At 44.8% G+C, this 13,479-nt stretch overlaps 1 protein-coding gene across 1 annotated transcript; it reads left to right on the top strand.

The window, feature by feature from the left end:
• Positions 1-274: 274 nt before the first annotated feature.
• ERG28 (ergosterol biosynthesis 28 homolog) lies at positions 275-8,842 on the top strand. The gene is made up of 5 exons (NM_001035423.2): positions 275-326; positions 2,656-2,819; positions 5,399-5,489; positions 8,394-8,512; positions 8,639-8,842. Exons 2-5 carry the CDS (start codon positions 2,687-2,689, stop codon positions 8,716-8,718), a joined length of 423 nt encoding a protein of 140 aa, NP_001030500.1. The 5' UTR covers positions 275-326; positions 2,656-2,686; the 3' UTR covers positions 8,719-8,842.
• Positions 8,843-13,479: the final 4,637 nt, after the last annotated feature.

Here is a 13,479-nt window from a genome sequence, read left to right as displayed (position 1 = left end):
CTCCGCCCCCAAAAGATTGACTCCGAACCTGGAGTGTTTCGCTGCGCTCAACAGGAGGGTTCACTGCAAGGGCGGCGTGCTGGGAGTGAGGTTTGCGGATCGGCAACCGCTGATTGGCAGTAAAGCGGTTCACGCCCCATCGCCTGCTCGAGCATAACCTAAACAGCCAATCAGAACGAGGGCTGATCGCAACAAACCAATGCCGGAGCCGGGCTGAGAGTGGGGGCGGGGACAAGTGGCTCAGGTAGACTCAGGTCTGGAGCTGTGCTAGGGCAGTTCCTTTGCTGCTGCTACTACTGCTGCTGTGCTGAGAGTACTGTCGCCAGGTAGGGTGAATGTTGGGCGGGGTGGGGGGGAGAGGTGGGTGTCTGTGTGGCTTCTAATGGAGAGGATCCGCACAGCCTGAAGCAGTGGAGATGGGACAGAAGAAAGATACCCGGGAGGCAACCTTGTAGGGGGAAAAGAGATTTCAGAGACCAAGAGAAGACGAAGCTGGGAAAATGAAGGAAGCTTGGTAGGTACAGAACGAGTGAATCGATGAACAAATGAGTGGCCACTCTGAGCCTGGCGCAATACTAGGAACCTTTGCTTTCTAAAGTAATTCTTATAATAACTCTTGGAATAGGTAATTTTAATCTCCATTTTGCAGGTAAGGAAATCTAAGCTGTAAAGTGTAAATTACTTCCCCACAGTCACACAGCTACTGAAAAGTGAGCCCAGGAAAGGAAACTCTCACCTGACTCTAGTAAACCACCTTACCTTTGCTGGCTTGTGCCTGGGTAAATTTTGAGAATAGACGTTGGATACTCTAACAGGCCCTCAAAAGCTTTGAGGAAGTCGTGCTGAGGGACTGGCAGAGCAGTTTGGAAGAGTGCTCAGGCTCTGCCTTCATCATCTATCTTCTGGAGTTTCTGAGAATTTCTGTGAAATGGGCATAAGTTCTGTCAAAGAGAGAGGTCATCCATACAGCTTTTCTGACTCTGAGAGCTTAAGGCTCCTGGTGAGGCACGGTGAGAAAACAATATGGTGGGGGGAGTGGAGTGTGTATGTCTTGGCCCATGCTGAAACTGCTTGTGATTCCATTAGAGCTTCATTCTCTCTGGACTTTAACAGAGTCCAGCTTTGTGATCCATTTGCACTGAGGGGTTCATCCACTGACCCTTCTATCTCTGGAACTTGCTGTGTTTTTTGGTGCATCACACTTCTGCCATTACTGACTTTAATATTTGTTTCAGCTGAGTAATGTAGGACCATTCCAAAAGGCCTACTGTCAAAGTGACAAAGGAAGCCTGATAATTTATCGCCACTTAAGGTTCAAAAAATTAACCAGACAATAGATAAACCATGGGTCACATACCAAAGATGAGAAGAAGCACTTCCATGATTTGATTTTTATCTACATGGTTTTTATTTAAACCAAGATGATTGAAATCTGTGCTCAGCCATGGTTGATCGAACATTTTGTTCTGTTTTTTAAATAAAAAATACATAGCCTGATGGTATTTTCTGTACCACTTGAAGACAGGTGGCTACGGCTCACTTGTCTCTCACAGAAATGGAAACTTCATCAAAATATGCTCAGTGAGACATCTTGGAGACCAATAGACCATGGTTTTTATCTGAGCTCTTTCATCTATAGACTGTGTAACCTTAAGCAAGTCACTAAACATCTCTATGCCATCCCTCATCTATAAAGTGGAAATATTAATAGTGTCTACCAACTTTGTTTAAGGATTAAATGAGATAATATATGATAGGTGCTTGGCACAGTGCATGGCATATACAAGTCCTCAATAACTGTAGATTCTTCTGCAACCCAACACCAACATTGCTGTTTCCTTCTCCATCTAATTTTCTTACTATTTGTGAACTCACAACAATTTATTAATTTGTAACTTTTATATTGTTCTCCTAATTTATGAAGCATGATGTCCCTGAAAACCAAAGTATAGAAAAGTTAAAGCATGTTAATAATGCCCTCAAATCATACATGCCACTCAGACATAGAAGGCTTGTCTGTCCTTGGAAGGATCGCTCACCAGTAGCCAGGCAGGTATCTATCAGTAGATTTATAATCACCTTTGAGCTACTTGCAGTACAAAAGGTTGACGTGAAACACCAGGTTACAAGTAAAGATCCCAGGGGACTAATTCTAGCCAAGAGAAGAGAGTACTGATTTAGGCTAATATTTTGGAGAAATTCCTTAGACAAACATAAGCATGGTGCTACTTATTTCAGAGTATACTGTTGACTCACCACTATTAGTATGATGAAATATTGAGACCAATTTCTGTGAGTCTTACACTAAATTCCATTTTATTTCTTTGTAGTGACGTTTGGACACCTCCCTATCTTCTGTTTCTTTCTTTCCATTTTTCCCACTGGGTTTGTCATTTCCACCCACTGCATTATTTAGTCTTTTTACTCTGGTCAGCACACTTTGATTTAAGGTAGATATTTAAAGGCAGTGTGCCAACCCTATAAAGGGTGCCTGGGGATAGACAATTCTCCGGCACTTGGGAGAGAAGTTTATGAAATCACTGACAAAGTAGGATTAGTACAGCTCTCGTGAATGGGACACAGGTTAACTACAGAGCTTATGGTAGAAGCATATTAACCATCTATTGTCTCCTGCCCTTTGCTTTTGTTTCCAAGGCAAAAAGCCCTCTCAGGTTGGAGGGGAGCCATGAGCCGATTCCTAAACATGTTACGAAGCTGGCTGGTGATGGTATCCATCGTAGCCGCAGGGAACTCACTACAGAGCTTCCGAGACCACACCTTTCTCTATGAAAAGCTCTATACCGGCAAGCCAGACCTGGGTAAGAAAGCAAACACCTCATCCTTTGTGGTAGTGGCTTATGGTGGTCCCCAGACCTGGCTGTACATCACAATAACTGTGAAAAACTAAAATCAAACAAAGCACAGGTGGCCAATTCCCTCTCCAGACCTAATTATTGAATCTTTCACCCCCTGGATGTGTCATAGGAAGTTCTTTTTAGAAACTTGGCAGGTGATTCTGATTTTGCCTAAGCTAGTGATCCTAAGCTACTAGAGTAACAGATGTGGTGGATAACAATTGTCCATTTTGCCCACAAGCTTCTCTGAATACCTTTCCCTTCATTTTACACTGCCCTTGGCAGCTGGTCTATACAAATACCATTACAAGAACAAGTGAGGAGACAGACTTCTGATGACTCTGATACCTGATGAGGAAACCATGAAGGTTTTCCTGTTGCTTCTTTCAGAAATCAGGTCATGGGCCGTATGGTTTATACCCTACATTGCATATGGAGAATTACTCATCCAAGGTCTTCTCAAACCATGACACAGACCCTGACTAGATATCCAAAATCCCTCCAGGTTGGTTTCCCACATGAACTTCCACAGGCCCACGATGGCTTTCCCCAGCGTCCTGAGCCTCTCTGCTGGAGAGTGGCTGCACATTTCAGCTTGCGCTTCCCTGCTTTGATACGTGGGGTGGCTTGAGCTGCAGCACCGTTTCATAGTAGCGACAATTCTATGTCACATTTATAGGTAACCTAGATTCAGGCTCTGACCTAGCTCATTTTTCTGCAACATTTGGGTATAAAATGAAAGTAAATAGGCTAAGCCTCACTTTGAACAAAGCTCAAGTATAATAGGCTTAGAGAACCTGGAAAAGTGGGTGAAACAATTCCACTTTTCACCCTCCAGTGCTGTCCTCCAGTGGACCAGCAACTCTGTATAGATTCACAGGTTTTTAGAGGTCATCTCACCTAGCCCTTTGAATTTAAAGCTGAGACAGAAAAGTCCAGGGGTTATGTGATTTGTCAAAGGGCATATAGCTGAGCAGAAGTGTGTTTGTTAGTTTGTGCATGCATGCATGCACACACAGCCCGGAAATAGGTCCCTCGGGACCTCCTGGTACTTTGCTGGTGATACCAGGACCCTGGAGCATCCAGTAGAAGAATTTTACCTGATGCCTACTCTGGTTAGGATTACTGAGATACTCCATTTGTATATCTCACCCTTAGTGAGATATATAGAAGTAGAATAGAGAAATTTCCTATCTTTCCATCAGAAGAGCTATCAAAATGCTTTATAAAGAGTGTAAAAAGAAAAAATATATATGGCCCTCCAGGACTGACTTCCCTGGTGGCTCAGATGGTAAAGCATCTGCCTACCATGCAGGAGACCTGGGTTCCATCACTGGGTCGGGAAGATCCCCTGGAGAAGGAAATGGCAACCCACTCCAACATTCTTGCCTCAAAAATCCCATGGACCAAAGAGCCTAGTAGGCTACAGTCCATGGGGTCACAAAGAGGCGGACACAACTGAGCGACTTCACTTCAAGACTAACCGTTAAATATTAGTTTGGGATATGGGATTTTTTTTCTGAAAATGACTACCATCTAAAGATCTTTGGGGTTATGAATTTGGTGTTTCTGTCTGGTTTTCCAAAGGCTCAAAAATCCTTAAAGGAAAATCCTGAAAGACATTTCAGTTGTGAGTCTTGTCCCTTAAAATTTCTCTTGCTCAGGAGACCAGCAAAGGAAGTATCTTTGCTTTTCACCGTAGATCAATGCCAGTACATTAAAATCAACAAGGCAAGGCTTTAGAAAATACCAGGGGGGTTTCAGCCTACCTCCAGAGTATACGATTTCACTGATCTGGTATCCAGGTCTTGGTAATTTGATAAAATTTCTTCAGTTGATTCTAATATATGCCCAGGGTCAATAAGCACTGTTACGATGGACTATGATTCATACTCTCTGGAGAAGATATTGTCACAGCAGTGCCAGAATGAAACTAGCAAGAGCAGAGTGGCCCTAGCAAACACAGGAACTTTGTTCCCTTCCCACACGCACAGGAAACCAGCCTCATTAGGGCTTCATTCACATAATATAGATCTGAATTCAGGAGATCCAGGGACCTGGGTCTCTTAAAGACCAGGTGTGACTCTCTAGACAGGGCTCAGTATTTTTGTGTTCTGTCCCGCATCAGCCTCACTGAAAGTCTGCTGACCTCCTAGGCATCTTGTATTGACAGACCGCTCACCACCGTGTTCCTCCACACTTATCCTGATTCAGACTCGCTTGCTTCACCAATACTAGAGCGGCTTCCAGGCAGAGCCATAAACCACTAACCCAGGAGTTACTGTCTAAGTGGGCTGTTTGTTGGGTTTCTACTCTTGGAACTCGCCCGCCCAACTGTAGGCGTTGGAAGAGAAGCTGAACCAGTTCTCCTTCCGGAATTCTTTGCATCCCTTCTAGTTTGCACGTACAGCATCAGAGCCTGTACTTTGCCCAGCCAAGGGGATCGCAGGCTCAGCTCTCTGACTCCTCCAGTGAAGTTGGAGGAGTTTGGAGGGAACCCTGACGCACCCTTCTCAACACTCCTGCTTGTTTCTGCTGCACAGTGAATGGCCTCCAAGCTCGGACCTATGGAATCTGGACGCTGCTCTCATCAGTGGTTCGCTGCCTCTGCGCCATTGACATTCACAACAAAACGTATGTAAAGGAGGGAACAGCATCTCCCTGCGTTGGCAATGGGTGCTAAGCAGAGCCATTGTGTTCCTCCCTCGGAGACTTATTTATCAATGCCAGTACATGAAAATCAACAAGGCAAGGCTTTAGAAAATACCAGGGGTTCCTGGGCCCGTCTCCAGAGTGTATGATTTAACTGATATGGTATCCAGGTCTGGGCAATTTGATAAAATTTCTTCAGTTGATTCTAATAAATGCCCAGGGCCAAGAGGCAGTTATGATGGACTATGATTCCATCATATGGTCTATGATTTGATACAGTAACCTAAGATGTGAAGATAAAAGATTACTAGGTACCATCCCTTCCAGGGCTAGAAAACAGAACAGGCCTGAAGGTCTTTAAAGCTTAACAATTCTTTGAAATGGACACAGCAAACTGGTTATGTGTGATCCAGCGGCCTGCATCACATCCCTCTACTTCTGTACTAACGGGTCAGCCTTTCTTCCACTAAAGAGGTAGTGTGCTTGCTCTTTTTAGAGAGGCCATGGCACCTATACTCACATTCCTCCTTGAGAGGCAGGGATGAACAGAAATCAGGATCCATGATGTCAAGAGCCCACCAGTAAACAGCTGTTTGTTTACACAGAGTCATGAAGTGAGGGTCACAGAGAACCGAGGACTCCTCTGTATTCTGCCTCTTCAGAGGGCTCACACAGACTGCGCATGTGTGTGTGCACACTCATGTCCAGCTCTTTGTGACCGCATGGACTGTAGCCCACCAGGCAAGAATACTGGAGTGGGTTGCCATTTCCTTATCCAGTGCATGCATGCTAAGTCGCTTCAGTTGTGTCTGACTCTGTGGGACCCTATGAACAGCAGCCCACCAGGCCCTTCTGTCCACGGGATTCTCTATGCAAGAATGCTGGAGTGGGTTGCCATTTCATTCTCCGTCATACAACTCGTGTGGAACAGGTGCAGGCGGTCGCAGCCCCTGGGCTAGACAGTGTTGTAATCTGAACTGGCCGCTGGACAGGGCTCGAGCTGTCTTTACAACACCAATCATCACCGCAACTGAGGTGGAAAGTTTGCTCAGGTCCCCAAGTGAGGCCACCAAAAGAACTTCATACCAAAATACTTGTGTGTTAGCCAGACTCTCAGCATCTGGGCAAGAGAGGAGATGGTGATACTTATTGAGCCCCTCTTATTATACCAGATGCTTCCACATGACTTTGATGAAGTCTCCTCCTAGTAGCCCTGGGAAGCAGTGATTTTTGTTGCTGATTCTGTAGATCTGCATATTAGGGACTCAGTTCATTTAAACTGAGAAGACTAGGACAAGTGGGATTTGAGGGCTGTTAGCACTGTGATCTCTCCAGCTTTATTTTTTCATACTTTTGAACCTGAAACAATGGTCTACTTGTTCTAGATTGATATGTATTTTTGGAAGCAGCAAGGTTTAGTGGAAACACTCTGAGGCCCAAGAATGAAAATTAGAAAATAGGCTCTGGTCTCATTTCTGTTGGTAATAGCTTTGAAACAGCAAGTTTATTATAGACCTTCTCTGCATCTCAGTCCCTTCATGTATAAAATGAGACTCGTGGATCTGTTTTTCCTCTCAGGGTGACTGGGAGGGAGTAAGGACTGCATAATCATTTTAACGACCTTTACCATGATGAAGAATGACTGACAAGTAGAAGGGGTGTATCTTTTCTTTGTTGTGCTTTGGGGATGAACAGGGACAGCTGAGACTTAACTTTAGGTCTCTTACCCATTCATTTCCCCTCCACCCAACACAGGACAGCCAGAAATGCTGACTTCCATTTCCAACTTTTTTGTAAAGCCTGGATTTTTTGTCCCTGTGCTTCTGATATGCTCTCTGATCATATTCCCTCCCTAACCAGAAACCTGAAGTCAATTCCCAGCTGTTCTCACTTTCTGAAACAGTCTGCATTTTTCCTATTTAATAGGTATTTCTCTAAATAAGCCAACTTTCACTTGAAAGAAAAAAGACATTCAGGAAGTTTTAACTGAAATCTGTAATATTTTATTTCTTAGGAAAAAGGTATCTGAAGCAAAAATGTCAAGATAGTGAGATTTGATGGAGTAGGGTATTGGTTGTATAGGGGTAAATTCTATTATGAATGATTTTTTGTATGTTTGAAGTATTTCATAATTTTTAAATTTCGTAGTTAAAGAAGAAAGATACCAGCTATCAAAGTGGTCCATCTTCCTATAACTTCTGTCTTCTCCACCTCCTTGTCAAAACTGAGGAACAAGTTATCTTCCTGTGAGGTTGTCATTGTGTCCTCCATCTGACCATTTTGCTAGGTTAAGATGCAGAGTATCTTAAGATGCAGCCAATGTTGCAAAATCATCTAAAAGTCCCAGACAGGCCCTTGCTACCCATTCCTCATTCATGCCCTTCATTCAGTGGCATCCATCAGATGAGCACTGACCAGCCCCTGGCCAGACACTTGAAAAGCAGGCTTGGACTAGAGTCAAGCCAGTTTGAGTAAGTAGAATACATAAATGTGATTGATCCAAAATTGTCTACACTATCTAGGATTGCCGTAGTCCAGACTCTGCTATCACTGGCTTCACCACCTTGCTAAGACTTGCAAAGCCACTCTGGATGGCTGGGTCATTCTCCTCTCGATTTAGCAGTTGAAGGCTTCAGTTTTGCCCTAGAGGTGAATAAAATTGATGTGATCTAGCAGCTGCCATCTGTGGTGTCGCACAGAGTTGGACACGACTGATGTGACTTAGCAGCAACAGCAGCAGCAGCCAGGTCTTTCGCGGGACCAAGTCTCCTTTTTCTTTAGCCGTAGTCATTTCCTGGGTTTTAATTTGTGTGTTTCAAGTCTGACTACTTCCTCCACACTGAACAAACTGTACCTACAATCCCATTTCTGTCTGTTCCCCTGTAGGCTCTACTACATCACGCTCTGGACCTTCTTCCTCGCATTGGGGCACTTCCTCTGTGAGTTGTTTGTATTTGGGACCGCGGCTCCCACGATTGGCGTCATGGCACCCCTCATGGTGGCAAGTAAGCATCGAGTGACCCTGGAACTCCCACAGGAGCCGTCCCAGCCCTAAGGACAAGCCTTATACAAGTAATCTAAGCAAGCATGGTGCTTATGTCAGCCACTAACCTTGTCTGTCTGTATTTAAGGTATCTCAATCCTGGGCATGCTAGTGGGGCTCCGGCACCTAGAAGCAGAACCAGGATCCAGACAGAAGAAGAGAAACTGAGGCCAACATCCCCATGTCCAAGATGTCATCTCCCGCCTTTACTCGCCTCTTCTGTCTCTATGCTCTTCAGTTTCATTTCTGCTCCATCATCCACTTACAGCCTTTCACATTTGGGGTTTTTTTCTTTAATTAAAAATTTTTTAAGATATTACATGCATACAGAAAGTCAGTGCCATTTAAATGTATGTAAAGAATGAAATTCTCCAAGCCAGGCTTCAGCAATATGTGAACCCTGAACTTCCTGATGTTCATTCAAGCTGGTTTTAGAAAAGGCAGAGGAACCAGAGATCAAATTGCCAACATCCGCTGGATCATGGAAAAAGCAAGAGAGTTCCAGAAAAACATCTATTTCTGCTTTATTGACTATGCCAAAGCCTTTGAGTGTGTGGTTCACAATAAATTGTGGAAAATTCTGAAAGAGATGGGAATACCAGACCACCTGACCTGCCTCTTGAGAAACCTATATGCAGGTCAGGAAGCAACAGTTAGAACTGGACATGGAACAACAGACTGGTTCCAAATAGGAAAAGGAGTACATCAAGGCTGTATATTGTCACCCTGCTTATTTAATTTGTATGCAGAGTACATCATGAGAAACGCTGGGCTGGATGAAGCACAAGCTGGAATCAAAATTGCCAGGAGAAATATTAATAACCTGAGATATGCAGATGACACCACCCTTATGGCAGAAAGTAAAGAACTAAAGAGCCTCTTGATGCAAGTGAAAGAGGAAAGTGAAAAAGTTGGCTTAAGACTCAATATTCAGAAAACTAAGATTATGGCATCTGGTTCCATCACTTCATGGCAAATAGATGGGGAAACAGTGGCTGACTTTATCTTTCTGGGCTCCAAAATCACTGCAGATGGTGATTGCAGCCATGAAATTAAAAGATGCTTACTCTTTGGAAGGAAAGTGATGACCAACCTAGGCAGCATATTCAAAAGCAGAGACATTACTTTGTCACCAAAGTACGTCTAGTCAAGGCTATGGTTTTTCCAGTGGTCATGTATGGATGTGAGAGTTGGACTGTGAAGAAAGCTGAGCGCCGAAGAATTGATGCTTTTGAACTGTGGTGTTTGAGAAGACTCTTGAGAGTCCCTTGGACTGCAAGGATATCCAACCAGTCCATCCTAAAGGAGATCAGTCCTGGGTGTTCATTGGAAGGATTGATGTTGAAGCTGAAACTCCAAGACTTTAGCCACCTGATGTGAAGAGCTGACTCATTTGAAAAGACCCGGATGCTGGGAAACATTGGGGGCAGGAGGAGAAGGGGACGACAGGATGAGATGGTTGGATGGCATCACAGACACAACGGACATGGGTTTGAGTGGACTCTGGGAGTTGGTGATGGACAGGGAGGCCTGGCGTGCTGTGGTTCATGGGGTCACAAAGAGTTGGACATGACTGAGCAACTGAACTGAACTAAACGGAAAGAAGCATTTTAGAATGACGTACATCTGTCCAAATCAAGGAACTGCCAATATATCTGAAGCCCACTGTGTGCTCTTCCCGCACCCACGTCCTCTTCCAGCACTACTTTTCCAGCCTTCTCCTTTTTTCATTTTATTTCTAACTGTTGACTGGTATGGTTGGAAGATACAAACTGAAACTTCAAGCTGCTACTTTGCCCAGAGCATTGCCACCAAGGACTGCTTTGAGGGGTTGTCCATCCAGGTTGGGTTCCTCTCTGCTGCTTGACCCAAGACTCTGAACCACCTGGGGGACAAGCAGTTCTTTTAAGAAGGGCTGGCCGGCCAGGGAGTGTGGCCCCTGTCCTTGTGCCTACAGGTGGATCAGGGTTGGAAGGGTCTTTAGACCTTCCAGTCAGCTGTATTTGTGTAATGAGACTTGTAATAAATAGAGAAGCCTTCTGCTCTGATCCGTCCTGGTACTTTGGCCTCCTCTAATCCCAGAGTGCCCCTGCCCTCCTCTGAGGCCCAGCAGAGGAAGATCCAAGCTTTCTGCAGATCAAATACACCATAATGAGTAGGACAGCACAAGACCCAGGTAAACCTGGCTGCCTTTAGTCTCTTGTTCATTTCTCATGAAGTCAAATCCTCCTCTATCCCCACCTTCCAAATTCTGAGCACACAACTGAACAGCCAGAACCCTCTCTAGTTTCCTTCGCAAAGAAGAAACAGGTTCTTGAGAAAGCATAATCAGACAACATACAGGAAACAGCTGTATGAGCATGAAAAGAACAGTGGAGCCCAAGGACAAGGCACTGGAGCAGACGGCTGCTGTCCAAATACAGCCCTGAGCACCTCCACAGTGGCTGGACCCTCACACACTGTGTATAGATGTGAGAACCCATTCGCTACTTCAGCGAGTGTTTATTGAACACTTACTCCATGCCAGAGACTTGGGAAGGGAAAATGAATGACCCAGGCAATGTCCCTGGGGTCAAGAAACAGACTGTCAACAAGCCCACACCTGAAAGAAAACCCCAGACAGTGCTAAGATTCTAGAAAACCAGGTACCGTGATTCGGACGAGGAGGGAGGTACAGAACTCAGATCACTGGGAAAAGCCTATCTGAGGAGGTAGGATCTGAGTTGAATCACAGAGGTCATATGTCTTCATATGTGAGGCAGTGTCTAGGGCAGACCTAGCAGCACTTAGTCTGTTCAAGGACTAAGGTCACTAAACTACAGAATGGTGACGTTCCTAAGTGAAAGGGAGGAGTTGGAAAGGGAGCAGGGGGCTTGTGAAGGGCATTCCCAACCAGTTAAGGCTCTTTAGGTGAAAGGAACAAAATCTTCCTTAAACTAGCTGAAGCCATAAAGATAACATTGGCTGACAAAACTGGAAAGAGGATAATAGGCTTCAGGAATGGTTTGATCAGGACTCAGTTGCATTTCTCTGGAGTTCTTTTGACTCTGCCCTCCTGTGTTGGCTTCATTCCCAGGCTGGCTTCGTTCATGGTACCAAAAGCGGTTGTAGCAATTCCAGGCCTCGTGTCCCCACCTAGAAAAAGAGCTCCGTGGTACAAACTATCTTTCCCTTACCAGCTGTTGTAGGAGGCAGTAAGAAAAGCAGTGATCTTACAGAGAGTTAATGTTCGGATGGAGGCCTGCAGGGAGCCCAGATTAGAAAGGAATGAATGAAAGCACAAGACGATATGGGTCTTCTAGGTATGCCTCAAGGAAATGTGATTCCAAATAAATAAAGGCAAGATCCCAGAGGATCTACAGAAATGAAACAGAGTATTTGGCAGCTACTCTGGCTATTAGGGTTCTCAAACAGCCCAGGCTTGGCTCCCGTCCCAGGTGATTTCAAGTGGAATCCTAACGTTGTTTGTCTGCCTAAGGATTGCTGACAGAGAGGGCAGCCAGAGTGCCCCAGATGCAGTCAGCTCGCTAGAGAAGAAATGTCCAGGAAAGTGATGACTGCAGCCCATTCCTGTAATGCACATAAGGTGAATGCATTACGAAGGGAAGAGGGACAGAAGGGGAACAATCCAGAACTGCAGAAAACAAAACTGGATTCCGGCCCAGACAGTCTGCTGCACGACTGCTGTGCTTGGAGAACAGACATGCCAGCCACCCTGGGAGTTACAGCCAGAAACCACAGTGGGCTCTTGGCAGCAGGCACACTCGGGTGACGCTGTCCACGCTTGGCAGCAGGCACACTGTCCTCATGTGGATGCTGTGTGGAAAGCAGTCCCAGTCCCGTGTTAGGCACTGAGTTGCGGTCCCCAAATAGCCCAGGTGTAACCTCTGCAGCCTCATCTTAAAAATAACCCACAAGGGGGAAAAGACCTAAACAGACATTTCTCTGAAGAAGACATACAGATGTCTAACCGACACATGAAAATATACTCAACATCACTGATTATTAGAGAAATGCAAATCAAAACCACAATGAGATATTACCTCACACTGGTCAGAATGGCCATCATTAAAATGTCTACAAACAATAAATGCTGGGGAAGGTGTGGAGAAGAGGGAACTCTTGCACTGTTGGTGGGAATGTAAATTGATACAGCCACTATGGAAGATGGTATGGAGATTCCTTAAAAAACTAGGAGTAAAACCACCATATGACCGAGCAATCCCAGTCCTAGGCATATACCATGAGGAAGCCAGGGTTGAAAAAGACACATGTATCCCATTGTTCATTGGAGCACTATTTACAATAGCTAGAATATGGACGCAGCCTAGATGTGCATCAACAGATGAATGGATAAAGAACTGTTACATATACAGAGTGGAATATTACTCAGCCATAAAAAGGAACACATTTGAGTCAGTTCTGATGAGGTAGATGAACATAGAACCTATTGTACAGAGTGAAGTGAGTCAGAAAGAGAAAGAGAAATACTGTATTCTAGTCCACACATATGGAACCTAGAAAAATGGTACTGAAGACTTTATTTACAGGGCGGCAGTGGAGAAGCAGACATAGAGCTTAGGGGCATGGGGAGAGGGGAGGAGCAGGTGAGATGTATGGAAAGAGTAACATGGAAACTTACATTACCATATGTAAAATAGATAGCCAACGAGAATTTGCTATATGGCCCAGGAAACTCAAACAGGGGCTCTGTATCAACCTAGAGGGGTGGGATGGGGCGAGTTTCAAAAGGGATGTGATGTATGTATACCTATGGCTGATTCATGTTGAAGCTTGACAGAAAACAAAATTCTGTAAAGCAATTATCCTTCAATAAAAATAAAAATAATAACCCACTAGATGGCAACGTCTATGCAGCAGAGGACCACCTCTCATGGTATGCAGCCCCCACCCGTCCTTCCCATTCCC

This window comes from Bos taurus, chromosome 10, assembly GCF_002263795.3.
Source record: "Bos taurus isolate L1 Dominette 01449 registration number 42190680 breed Hereford chromosome 10, ARS-UCD2.0, whole genome shotgun sequence".
Taxonomy (NCBI): domain Eukaryota; kingdom Metazoa; phylum Chordata; class Mammalia; order Artiodactyla; family Bovidae; genus Bos; species Bos taurus.
This window is presented reverse-complemented; position numbering and strand designations above follow the sequence as displayed.

What these genes read in the sequence shown, in the direction of transcription:
- ERG28 (NM_001035423.2), top strand. Translation starts at nt 2,687, where the DNA reads ATGAGCCGATTCCTAAACATGTTACGAAGCTGGCTGGTGATGGTATCC. An exon ending in TACCGGCAAGCCAGACCTGG is followed by an intron (nt 2,820 to 5,398) that starts GTAAGAAAGCAA and finishes TCTGCTGCACAG; the next exon opens with TGAATGGCCTCCAAGCTCGG. An exon ending in GGCACCCCTCATGGTGGCAA is followed by an intron (nt 8,513 to 8,638) that starts GTAAGCATCGAG and finishes TCTGTATTTAAG; the next exon opens with GTATCTCAATCCTGGGCATG.